The sequence below is a fragment of the Mesitornis unicolor genome, unplaced genomic scaffold (genome assembly GCF_000695765.1).
Source record: "Mesitornis unicolor isolate BGI_N332 unplaced genomic scaffold, ASM69576v1 scaffold12643, whole genome shotgun sequence".
Lineage (NCBI taxonomy): Eukaryota > Metazoa > Chordata > Aves > Mesitornithiformes > Mesitornithidae > Mesitornis > Mesitornis unicolor.
The window spans coordinates 39,551-53,449 of NW_010175410.1; the positions used below are offsets into that span (position 1 = coordinate 39,551).

The window sequence follows — 13,899 nt, forward strand, 5'->3', positions numbered from 1 at the left end:
TCTCTTTGGACTTTAGAAGTGCTCATCAGACCCATTTAGGCAGAGACCTAGAAGTCGAACCCAAATATGCTTTATCTCTTGAATGAGCATCCTTAATATGAACTATGAAATTAAAAAGACATGGAGAAATGTGGTTTTTTTCCTGTCATACCTCTTGCTTTGATAGAAGTACCTCCATCTAGGAAAGATTTTAAAAGGAGGATTCTAGGCTTGTGTGTGCTGACGTGCTCTCAGGCATCTTAGAAGTAGCAGTGCCATAAAGAAGGCTGTGCTGGAGACTTACAGCAGCTTTTTGCTTTAGCTTTAGTAGTTTACTGTCTAGAATGCATACCTTTATGAAACTCAGTCTAAGGCATCTGGCCCTCCTCTGTAGTACATGGAGAACCATAGGTTGATCTCCCCCCGCCCCCCTGCCAAATCTTGCTAACAGTGTCAGCCTTGAGTATTTTGAAGTCTAAACTAGACAAAGAAAACCTCAAAGATGGCAGCAAAAGACATCTTAAAATAAGGAGTTAGATGTGTAGAATAAATCTTTTATGTCTGAATTTTTTATAAGACAGGTTGAAGAAGGGCAAACAGGAGTGAGCTCAGGAATGGCCTATGGAGACATGGATTTGAAGGCTAGCGTGTTTTAAGTGTTTGCTGTACAGGAATACTAGAGATACATGCTTACATGAAAATTTTCAGTATGGACTACAGTAGATACCTAATGCCACTCTAATATTCTTTTTCCCTAATAAAGAAGTCTCTTTTTCTCCTTCTAGCTGCTGTAAGTTAGATGCAAAAAGGGACGTGGGTATTGCTGTGCTGAACATTGCGGGACCTAAGAGGTGCCCTGCTTGCAGGAATGGAAAGTTAAACCAAAGCCCAGGCTGGAGCCACTGCATACCTGGGATGGTAGGAATGCATCATTTGTCATTCTCAGTGGTACTATCGGGGGGTTATTTTCCCCTCCTGGATTTACCTTCATATCTTTTGGCACTGTATTACAATAGGTGCAAGCCTTGAATTTTAAGGGTAGCAAAGACTTCTTATGCTTCAGGTCCATGGCCTGAACAAATTGGCATAAAGTTCCAGTTTTGCTGTGTTTCATCACTTACATGGTAAATGTCATTGGGGGCTTGCTCAAAGATGAAATTATTATTAGTGTGGGCAAAAAACTGTCTCATCAATATAAAATTAGTGAGAGAGTGTACGGGAGGAGGAGAGGGAGCAGTGAAATGGGATTTAGCAGAGAATGGCACGTATTGGGTCAGGACAAGGACGACAATAACAAGTTGATGGCTCTGATTTTTTTTTTTTTTTTAGCTATATTTTGAATGAATTGAAAGGATCCCCAGAATAGTAATAGTGAGTCAATGATGAAAATTATTCTTATTGTAAGTGTAAAGAGTAAGTGAAGAAAAAGCACTGCAGTGAAGCCAGAAGCTTTTTGGGTTTTGAGTGTGGATTTTATTTTTAACACTTTTTGGTTTAGGAAGGGCAGTCTTTTAAAAAATTACTGTTAAATGCATTTAACGTGCATTATGGCAGTAAATTTTCAGGATGGGAAAAGAGTGAGATGTTGAAATAGGAAATTGTAGCAAAGGTGGTCAGAAACATGAGTAGCTCTTAGTATTTTTTTTTCAAACTGTTACCATCTTTTTGCCTTTTAATACATATTTAAGAGTCTGTGCAAACTCGTCTGTTTATAAATTGAATAGATGTACCTAAAGTGTATATGTTAAATGCAGATTACTATTGTTTTCTTCTTTCTATATTTTGTGTTTGGGCAACATCTTCCATTGGAGAATTTTTGCTAATTTCAAAATTGATTTATCCAGCCTGCAAGTAATTGAGGAATTGAGGCAGATAGTCTGTAGCAGGATATTGACAGTTTATATTTCATAGAGCTAAACAAAGCTGTGTTTATATTATAAACTAAAAAGTTGTGTTTATACTTTGCAGTGCGTAATTCTAAAATACAGTAGTCTCACCAGGTGTCACTACAGTGAAAAATTTGCCAGCATTTTAGCAATTACAAAAATATTTATTCTGTTTTATTTTTCTCTCTTGAGTTATCTGAGCCTGAGGTGGGCATAGAGGTTGTTAGTTCAGACTGAAATTTGATACTTCACTGTTTTGAGGGAAAAAAAGACAGTTGAGACATCACTGCTTTTCTGAACAGTTGCATCTTTAGGGAGTTGGGGTGCTTTTCTGTTTTTATTTTTGTGATCCAAAGTACGAAAATGAAAAGATTCGGACATTTAGTCCCTGCACATAAGCTCATTGATATTATATGTTTGTTCTATTTAAAAAGGTCTAGATCTGCTATTGAGATATTTTGAAAAGAGAAAAACACTCGGTAGTAAATAGCAGCCAAACTTTGCAGTGCTAAGACTGCACTTTGATGTGCTACTAAGACTGCATCTCCAGCTGGCAGACAGTAAAGAGTAACTCTGAATGCTTGTGAGATTTTTTTCTTAAATTTTTAATAAGCTTTAATTTAAAGCAAGAAAGGTCAATTGGCATCCCTCATTTAATTGCTGAAATTAAGGAAACTTTCAGGGGCAAGATAAGCAGATGACCCACTCATACCTTATATATAATTTGTTTTAAAAAATGCTTATGCTGATTTTTTGTTACATTTATTTTGCTAAGACTAAAGGACAAAAAACCTAATTTCTTCTCATCCACAGCCCACTGAAATCAATAGAAATCCTGACACTAATTTCTGCACCATACTTTGGTTGGGATGTTGATGTTTAGAAAAGCCTTATATGGGAATTTGTGTAATCACCTCTCATTTGCTCAAATGCTAATAATCACCCTGAAAGGTCCTGTCTGTCCAGAGAGAGCTGCCTTAACCAGTCTCAATCAGGATGTACATATTTAAGGGAAATGATTATACTTCCTGGAGGTTAGAAGCTAAGCAGTTTCAGGGTCGTACTACAGCCAAAAGCACAGAAGGTTCCTTCTTTCCACCCCTCTGCCCCCCAGGTTTGCTTCCTATGGAGTCAGAGCATCCCTGCCGTCATCCAAGTATGATGTATCCCTTTGACTCGAGTGCTTCTGTATGTTTTGGGACAGGAATGATTGAATGCATATGGGCTTGATTCTTGCTACAAAACCTGTTTTGTTGCTTTTCTTCTCTTAATGAAGGAAGTGGGATCTATATGGATCCCTGTAAGCTTTATTGGCTTGCGTTAGCAGCTGATATGAAAGGGGATTATAGTCTCTGAAAAGAATTGACAATCAGAGAGAGAAGTGTTAGGAAAGCCAGAAGAAAACAAAAACGTTAGCCAACAACTTACTGCTGAACTGGAAGCGTTTGCAGTAAATGTATTTTCACTCTTTGAGGATTACAAAAAAAAAGCCAAAAAAAAAAGCCTAACAACATAGTGAGAATGTATTTACAGCAAACATTTCTTGGCCTGGTTCCTCAGCTGTCATGGTTATGACTGTGTAGCTAGTGCTGCTGTGGGAACAGGCTGTGAGAGTATTCTCTTTGCTCTGCTTCCAGTAGTCTCATCTCTCACACAGATTACACAGGTATGTGTGTCTCTGGCCTCCTTTGCATAAAACAAAACAAACACAAAACATGCAACCGTTTTGCTGGGTTTGTTGACTAGACAGGAAGAAATGGCAGAGAGCTCATGATGTCTCAAAATGGCTGTGCTGGGGCTAGAACCGATTCTTTTTCTTCTTTATTTGTCTTTCTTTTTTTCTCTTGAGCTTTTAAAGGAAACTGTTTTGACATTTAAGATTTCTCTGCAAAAAAGTTCAGAACTTTTTGCCTAAAGGACATCCAGCTTCATTCGTGAAAAGAGATTGAAGCATGTTCTTAAGTGTTTGCTAAAGAGAAATACTGGTGGTAGAGGAACTAGGAAAAGAGAAGGTACTATTTGGTTTTTCTTCGTAATGAAACAGCAACATGGGGTGGTGAGAATACATCACCTGTACATTCCCAGTAGTACTGAGAGATTACTTTGCCCTCTTGAAGGTGCCTTCAGATTCTCCGGCAGTGCCTTGGCAGAATAGATGCAGTATCTTAAGAGTGCTCAATTTCGGAGCTTGATATGGAATAAGTGGAAATGAATGATGTAAGTCAAAGTTGGTAGGTTCACCAGCTAGAAATGAACAATAACTGAAGGTGTCGAGCAAGAGGGCTATTAGGAAAAGCCTATGGAATGTGTCTCACTTTCTGTCTCTATCCTGGATTTTGGCACCTGTATCAGACAGCTCTTTTGGAGCTCAGATTTAAAGCCAAAATCGAATGTCTTCTGTTAGGTGCCAAGACCTTTCTTTTGGTTTAACTTGACAGGCTTATTCTCTGTTCATAACATCCTGGGAAGTTTCCATAGGCCAGGACATGGGAGCTGCAAATTCAGTTACTTTCTCAGTTTAGCATTTAAGCCAGTACATCCCACTACCTGGGAGACTGCCCTGAAATCACATACAGCGGTGAAAACCTTCTGCTCTGCTACCAGGGATGCAAGATTTCTGGGGCCAGAACTAGACGTGTGAAGGGGGAGTGTGACCAGTGCTATGGAGGAAATTAAGTTAAAATGAAGTTTCAGCTTTCTAGGTTAATACCTCAGCTACTGGCCTTTTAAATGATCTTGATTACTTCAATGGCTTTTGCATGCTTGCTTTTACCAGGTAAATGGCCTGGCTACTGTACCAGGCCCAGGAAAATGCCACCTGCCTGAGAAACTGAAACTCACATCTTCCAATTCAAGGGTAGGTTTTCTCATATGTCTAATTTTGATGTTAAACAGCCACAATTATAACAGCAGAACCAGAGGCTTTGTTTTGTTTTGTTTTGGTGGCCAGGAGTGCTCAGCTGTGTGTTGGATTCGGCATTACCGCTGGCAGGTGCAGCTGGAGCAGGCCTGCTAGACCGGGCCTGTAGGACTGGCTCCACTGATGTGTGGGGAACAAATGGCTCCCAAACGGGGCTCGGCTTGGGGATTGGTGCTTGGCACTCAGTGGAGATTTTGGTATTTCCTTTCCTGAGTAGTCAAGATCCTTAGGAGAATTTTTAGGGTTGCTTCTGAATGCATAGGTGGAGCTCACCAAAGCTGCATTTTTAGCCATTTCTTTTCATTTTTCAGCATTTCTTTTACATTTTTTTGATTTAAAAAAAAAAAAGGGGAACTTCCCCACCCCTAAACATTGGTACATTGTTTAGCATTACACACTAATTTTACTTAGTAAATAAATTATTAATATAACTATATAAACAGCTTTAAAAAATAATATTGAATTAATATTAAATATCTGTGACTGTTGGAAGCTGACAGACTGATCCTTCACTCACACTTGTCTTCCCGTATCTCTTTTGCTTCCAGAAAATAACTGCAGATATCCAAGAATAGCAGCAGGTTTTTTACCAGTATTCTTTGTAGATAGTGATTATTTCTAACATACTGAGTGATTGACACAAACTTAAAGTAATTGTGCTCAAGGTACCAGAGCTTATTGTCTGTTTCTTACACCTTCCTAACAAAGAAAAAAACCCCCACTTTTCTGTACTATTTATGAAGCGGCAATAGATGTTTCTCCTCTTACAGTGTTTTGCTCCATCATCAGTATCTTTTAAAAGAAGGAATGTGTTCTCACAGCAGAATGATGCCTTTGGAATACAGCTTTTTTATTATGCAGCTAAAGCGGGTTCCCATTTTAGGTACTTTTTCTGCTAGATAGAAACATTTTTTAATGTATAAAACCCATGAAGTAAGAATTGGAGCTAAATAAAAATCTAGGAAGCAAATGAAAAGATGAAGAGTGTCCCTTGCTTGGTAGTAGTCACTGAATGTCCCTGAAATTCATGGTATCAGCACCTTCAGCAAATTATTTTGATTAGGTTTAGAATACAAGTAACACTTTTAATTTATTGTTGCAGATTCATAACTGAGAGTACTAGTGAATGCAAAAATATGGTTCTGTGGGCACATATGGATTTTGGTAATCCATATGTGATGCTTTCACAGATTCTGTTGTCTAATTCACAGTAAATACTACTGTAGGAATAAGACTGTCAGCACATCTAAAAATTGTGGGAACGTTATGTGTGCAGCTGCAGCGTGTGTACAAATTTTAAATTGTATTTATTTTTTACATCTTGTCTCTGTCTTTAATCCACTTGCTGTGTTCTGTTCTTTGTAAGGACAACCTATATATCGGATGACCTATATGCCGTTGTTCTTGCTCCTTTCTGACCCAAAGGCAGTTCTTTTAACCGGGAATGAATACCAACTCCACAGTCAGTCCCATGGTCAAAAATCCCAGCATGTCAGTGATCCGCTCTGCGTGCTCTTGCACGTGTTCTCACTTGCACTCTTTTTTCACATTCTCTCATCCTCTTGAATCTTCCTGAGTGATTGAAAGGGTCTATATTTTGTGCAGCCTTGTTGTGAATTCTTGTTTCTCGTTGGATGTATTGATTGTTGTGCTCTGAGGTAATTCAAGCAGACTCTCCACTGCTGGTTTCATTAGCAAGGGTAGACCATTTTGAATTCAGTGACTGGGGAGGATATGCTTGTGAATTTTAAGTACAGAAAGTTTGACGGATTGAATTTTGTCCATATTTTTGAAAAACAGGTTGTTTTTTAAAAAATAAAATAACATTTCATTATTGAGAATTAATGTTTGACCTCAAGGCTGCCTACTCTGAGATCTGATAACATCTCACCAGACAAAAAACAAAGTCCTGCATGGAGATTTACTGTCTTTTGGCCTCAGTTCAGCGGTCTACATCTAATTGGTTCTGTTCCAGTTTTTATATTGAACAGTTTATGGTAATATTGGAGGGTCTTAAGTGACTTGAATAACATCTATCATGTTATTTTCTTCTGTAATCCTTCTTCTGAATGCCTTAGACTCTCCTCTGTAGAATTTCCATCTTACGTACAAAAAAGCATTGTACTTAAGAAACAGAATTTTCTGACCTTTGTAATCTAATGATTTTTAGTTTAAGCACTAATAATATAAATCAGTGTCTCAGTGATAGGCATGAAATGTTGCCTGTATTAATCTTTTTGTCCCACAGTAAGGAATTTATTAATTTTCTCATTGTACCACAATATGAACTGAAGTTTAAGGAGGTTAAATGTCTTGTGAAGAGGATCAGGGACATTGCTTTCCATTGCATAGCTTAAGAATTCAGTCTTAAACTATGTGCCAGCTTTTAACATAATTTCAGAAATACTGGCTAGAATATGTATGGAGGTGGGCTTAATAAGCTTCTCCCTTTTGATATTTGTTCCCAGCACTTGTAATATTTCCTTCTGTTGTTATGGTAGGGAAAAATCTGAATCAAACAGCATATATCAGGACCCAATTTAAGCACATAAAATATATACTACCACCTTAAAAATGTGTTGTTGACTTTGGATTTGATAGGTCAACCATGTTGTAGGAGTAGGAACCTGATGTTGATGCCTCCCTCAGTTTGCTGGAATGCCTCGTAGAGAATAACCTCTTTATTGTAGTCTTCCAGGAGCTGCTTAATTTTGTAGGTTATATAGAAGAACAGGACAGAAACTTCAGGCATTTGCCTTCAGTTCTTACCGTTATTAAAAGCCATCAGGGAGGAGGAGGCGGCGACTGGTTTCTCTTCTGGTGGTTGAATTGAACAGAACTCTGGCTTCCTTCCTAGGCTCTTATTTCTAAAAGTTACTCTTGGTCCATATTGAGAAAGAATAGGATGATGTCTTTCTTTTTATGGAAATCTTTGGAGCAAACTGTTCTTAAGCTTCACCTTAATTTCTCTCTGAACTTGGCAGTCTTGGCTGCTGATAAATACCTTAGAGGGAATTAGAGCTGCTGCAGTGCATATGTTTTTCATGATGTGAGATTGCAAGTCTTTGAGTTTGGTTAAGCATCGGAGGACAAGTCAAAGGGGCAGTCGTCTTTGTTCAGGAAGTGTAGAGTTGTATTAAGCACTATGGAGTATCCTGCTATGATGTTAGTCATTTCATTACCAGAGAGAAAGTTTCTGTAGGGACTAAAAATCTTGTGGTTTATGTCTACAGAATGTCTCCTTTCTCTATCAAATATTCGTGATAATAAAAATATTTTTTATTAAAGTGCCACATTTCATTATACTACGCCTAAATTGTCTGTTTTCTTACACCATGAAACTACTTATTTGTTAACATCTCTGTGTATTTTAGCAGAATCTTTTAGTAATTTTTCAATGAAATTTTTTACTTATCTGCTTTGTCTTGCACTTACTTATGTAAATATATGTGAACAGTTACATGTATATCATATTCTGTAAACAGTAGAATTTATTTCCTTTAGTCAGCTGTTTGCTTCTATTAAATCATCTGTATACACACAACGAAGTAGTTAAGAGGAGGGGGGGGATCAGGCTGAAGTAGACCTTAAGCTGCCTGCAATGCAGCTCTTGGTACTTTTCTGTTACTGGTGTTCAGGGCTTGGCTGGCTGCTGCCAAGTCTGCACCTGCAGTGCTGCTTGATTGAAACTCTGCATGCATTCCTCTTATTAAGAACAAATAAATAATATCTTCTGTTATTTACCAAACACCAGGATTACTTCAGAACCACAAGTAGCAATCCCTCTTCTGTGCTAATATTCTGTTGTTTCTGCCTTATGCGCAAAGTATGCTCAGGCTTCATTCCTCAGCAGAAACGCCATCTATATCTCTATGCTGTACCTCGGGTTTGGCTTTGCTGTTTGGAACCCTTACTCAAAATGCATATCTGGTATGTTGATTATGAATTGTCACATACGCAGAGTGATTGATTAAAGTAATTTACATAAAAGCATTGGTGGTGTTTCTGAGCAAGGAAAAATACACAGAAGCACATGGCACTTAATTACGTTGCTTAACAATAAATGTCAAGTTAAACCTTTTTTAAAAAAGATGAATGCTGTACTTAAGGAAAGTGCAATTACAGTTCTGTGCTTTGAAATGTTTTACACACAGTATATATTAGAGGGGCAAAGATATTAACACTTCTGTATGTGCAAAGGTGCTGGCAGATTTCAGATGCTACAAGGCGGGCTGTTGTAACCACTGTCCGCTCATTACTTGCAAAGAAAACTCATTTACTGTAATGTGCTGTTAATCTGAGCTCATTTACTTGTATGCAGCCACATTAGCATACAGACACACTTCTCAGAACTGATTGAGAACATGAGTACTAGTGGTCCTGATTTGGTAAATAGTTGCATATAAACAGGATTTGCATTCAAATTAGTGTTTTATATCACAGCCTGATTATACATCCAATTTTAATAATGTTGGGTGAATGGCAGTAGTGGATTTCAGAAAGCCACTCCTCTGATTGTTTGTTCCAACTCTAAATCTAATTAAAAATGTCTCTCCTCCCTTTTTTTTCTCCTTTGCTGAAATTTAGTAACAGACCAAGAATTTCTTCTCCCATTAAATAAATTGTACACTTCTATAACAAATCCTTATACCTTCCAAATTACATTCAATAATTTGTTTAATAAAAGACTGTCACGCTGCTTGTGTGTTCCTGTGGGAGGGTAATGAAGAAGCAACTGAACTCCTCCACAGTGTTCATCATCTACTTCTTGCAGAGCAGAAGAGAATAAGAGGAAGTCTACAGAGAGAAGTAGGATGAGGTGCAGAGTTCCCCAACCTAAGTCTGAGCACGTCCATACGTCTCGAGGACACTGCTACTAGGCAAACACACTGCCTCGGTTCTTTTCAGCAGTTGTAGCTATGTCGTTGTGGTGCAACTCTCCATTCTCACCCTGAATTACAAATGAAAACCAAGATAATAAAATTAGAAGGATAACTATTCAACTACATCCAAAATCCAACATAAAAACCAAGGTTAGTTATAATGAGGAGTGGTTTTCCAATCTAGCATGCCATCTGGCTTCCACCAGTTCAGTGCCACAGCAGTGGCATAACTGAGAGGTGTGTGGAGGGTAGTTCTCACATATATTTGACTCGTGTGCACCTAGACATCTTAATTGTTGCCTTTAGTGAACTGGTGTGACAAAAGCCTGTCTTCTGTCCTACTCTGCACAGCAGCAACGCATCCTCTGCACTGCTGCTGGGGTAGTGTAGCTTCTCCATTTTCTGTGCTCAGATTTATAAACATTATAATGGAACAGAATTAATTTGATAAAGACAGGTAATTTCTTTTTTTTCAATCCATGAATTTGAAGAAGATATATTAAATAAGATGGTTTCAGTGCCATAAATTAAGTAAAGCGTTATAATCTAATTGCACTGTGTGTTAACAGAGTATTTTTCCTGTTGCCTAGCAATGAGATTTACCATGAGATTCACCATGTGCTTAAGATTCCATTATTAACTTCTCTTTTCAAAGGTTTATAGCTTTAATAAAAATCATTACTCATAGGACAATCCAGAAAGTGCATGCTGAAAGTTCCTTTTGTTGTGATGGAGTCACTTACTAAAGAAGTTTGAGGCGGAAAGCTCTGGTGCTCTCTGATTTCTGTAACCCTTCTCCCATTCTACTGTGCGCGGTAAATATTCAGAGTAACTTTCTGAAAAACAATTGTTTTGTGTGTTTTTGAAGCAGTGAGATATTTATAAATATGTTGTTCTGCTTTAAAAGTTCTACATAGCGATGTTTGTACCAAGGCAGCTACCTCTGCTTAAAAGAGCAGCAACTGCTTTGTGCTTCCCCACAGCACTGAATGCCTGGGAAAGGTTTGAGCACTGGCCTTTGAGATCTTCTCTGTTAGTGTTCCACATAGCAGTAGAATAGGTCTAGTTGTTTTCTTTTGGGGTGTGTAATGCTTGCTAGGTAGGAGGATGATAGAGGAGCTTGATAGAGGAGACTAGTACTTGAAGAGGTTGGAGGAGCAGAACCTCTGCTAAGAGAGAAAAGCTGTAGGACAGGCCCAGAAAGTCACCTTGTTCCACAACAGGAGCTGGCTTAAAGCTAGAGCCATTAGGCCAGCGAGCATATTCAGAACCAGGCAGCTTTGAGCTATGGGAAGAAAGCACTGAACTTATTTTTCGTTCCAGTTACCTCTGATAATGGTGGGGTTTGCATTGTCTTGCACTGCTTCATGAGGCAGTGCTGTACCTAAAAGGACTTCAACTTGAGCTTATGGAGGAAAGGGCTGAAAACTACTCAATAGCAAAGTTTTTTCAAGAACCAGATGTTTTTCCCAGACAGAGTGATTAGAAACTGTGTCAGAATGATAGTCGTGCTATGCCACTCGCAGATGTGTTTCAGGACCAAATCTTGCTGCAAGGCAGAAAGCAAAAACCGAGTTTATTCATAGTTTCTGTAGAAGTATTTAAGGAAGGAAATATGATTACTGGACTTGTAAACTTGGACTTAACAAAGGATGCCAGGATCAGCCTTTATGACGGCATGGGGGGAGAAAGTACTTTGAGTTAATCCTTTTTAAAAAGTAAAACCCTCTATACCTTAGCGTTTCCAAATGGTTGTGATTCTCATGAAAGATTTGATTTTGTATATTGGGATTTATGCATTTAACTATAGTAGTGTGTTTAGTTGCAAGTCTTTAAGGAACTTGATTTTACTAATGTAAACCATCGCTACTTTTTAACATTGATAAAATTTCAATTTGTTGTCCTTATAGTGGTTAATTTTTAATTTAAAAGCAAAGGAATTTTCACTGGAAAAGGAGACATTCATCAGCACTGGCATTTATCTTGCTTTATAAGTCAGCAGTATTAGTTAAGAAAAACAAAGTAAAATACAGTTGTTCTTTGGTTTTTGGGTTTGGTTTTTTTTTATAAACTGCCTTCTCTACCCCATGCTTATGTTTCAGCATGTACTTTTTTGCACAGATATATTTTTTTATTTGAGGCTATATAGTCTCTGTGTGATTATGAATGCTAATTACTTTCAGAAATCTGGGTATGTGTCAGTTTTGCTGACAAATTATAGATATTCTAAAATACTATAGAACACTACTAAATGTGAAAAAGTGCAGCGTTTGCTGTGGTTATCATAAGTAGCATTTCCTGTTTAGCTCGACTGTCTTAGGCACCATTTAGTGCTCCTGAAGCCTTGGTATAGAAAATGAAGAAAGGGAGGTGTGCCTGAGAGTCCTTGATTTGGCAATTAAAGTTAGAATTTGCAGCTAACCTTTCCCATCCCCCTTCGTTCATAAGTGTGCTGAAATCTTTCATCTTCATCAGTCTGCCTTGAAAAGTCCCATTTCTCACTGCAGTGATGTGGGGTGTTAGTGGTCTGGATTTCACATTGCTTGTGCTTCCCTAGAAGATCATAATCTGTACAGGAACTGAGTGAAAATGCATGAGAGTTCCCCTGACAGGGTCTGATGCTCCAGGGCAATAACTGGGGGACTGGCAAAATGAAAGTTGTTTTCCTGTTAAAGTGACACTGAGGGAATCTGTAAAGTAAAAAAGAAAGTAAAATCGTTTGGCGTTTTCCTGTATTAAAGCAGCTCACACTGTTGTATCTTATATATGTTGTATGAATCGGAAACGTACCATATAATTGCATTGTGTCTGTGTGGAGGGAGAAGTGAGGGGGAGACATTTGTGGGTTTTAATTTTTAACAAGCTTCTGCACTGCAGAGGCAAAAGACCTTATATCATTACTGCTGGCTAGTAAGAGTGCACTGGTACTGATATGCACCACGTCAGAATTCAATCGAGGATGTCCCGAAGCTCAGTTAAACTGTTGGGAATATATATAAACTATTATTATTATATTACATAGTATAGGCCTAAGACCATTTCTGTTCTCATGAAGAGAACATTTTTTTGCTCTAGAGAGAGTTACTTGGCTCTCCTGGAAATCTGTCTAGTAGAGAATGTAAATGATCACAGTATTCTCATATTTGAGCCTATTCTCTTCAATGGACACTCTCATTTGATGCTTAGCAGCCAGTAAACTTATTTTTATTGCACAATGTCTTATGTACATTGTAAGTTTTTGTAATTATACCTGGTCATTCTCATTTAACAAATCTGTTGGAATTTTTTTTTTCTCACAACAGCTCTTTTTCCTTGAAAAAATTCAGTACCAATGGCTCTAACTTTGCAAAGCAAACCAGAAAAAAAAATACCAAATACTTATATATAGTTTCAAAGAAGTGTTAAGAAGCAAACAAAATTTGGTTTTAAGTTAATGGAAACAATTCCTAAGCCGTATTTGTTGTAAAAGCCCCAGAATTTTAGCCTGAATCTTGGCTAACATTTGCTTCTAACCTGTGATTAAGCAGCTGCGAAGTAAAAGTGTTAAATTAAGTTGTTGCTCCTTTTTTGAGTGGAAAGAATTCAGTAAGGATTATGCTCAAGTTAACAAAGTTGTGCTCATAGTTTTGAGTGATCAGCAAAGATTACATCTCTTAGAAAAATAATGTCTTGATCCTGTACTGTACTGAAAGTGTGACTAAAAGGGCATCTCAGTATCATTCTTTTGAGATGTCCTTGATTCACTTGTTTTACGTTATAGGAAACAAGGACTGCACAGAATGCCTTAAATAAAAACACTTCAGACCTCCAACACACGTTTATTGCTGTCTCTAGGTTGACTGGGGTCAACTGGACTATTTAGTAATCGACATGCCACCTGGGACTGGAGATGTACAGCTGTCAGTCTCACAGAATATTCCGGTTGCAGGTACGTGTGTTGCTTGACTGTTTCAGATATTTGAAAATATTTAAGCCTGATAGCTTTAGAAAAGTCTTATTTTAAAATGCTAGTAAAAAATTCCTTTAATTGTCTTTCTAAGACAGTAAGAAACTGTTGTGTCATTTGTGTGGTGATGAAAAACACCATCAGTGATTTTTAACATGTTAGCATTATGATTGTGTTATTTTCATTTAAGCTGTGTTTCAAGAAGATTGAGAAGTCAAGTATAGCAGTACTCTTGAAGGAAAGGCAGTTATGCCAAAAACTGCTAAGGTTAGTTGTAGAAAATAT

General features: G+C 37.8%; 1 protein-coding gene across 1 annotated transcript in view; it reads left to right on the forward strand.

The window, feature by feature from the left end:
* Positions 1-13,596, forward strand: part of LOC104538246 (iron-sulfur protein NUBPL-like) — a gene marked incomplete at its 3' end in the record, with an annotated part of 53,094 nt that extends 39,498 nt beyond the window's left edge. Inside the window, exon 7 of the mRNA XM_010181385.1 lies at positions 13,503-13,596. Coding sequence (XP_010179687.1) covers positions 13,503-13,596 — 94 coding nt within the window. The remainder of the gene's footprint in view (positions 1-13,502) is intronic.
* Between the last annotated feature and the right edge of the window lie 303 nt (positions 13,597-13,899).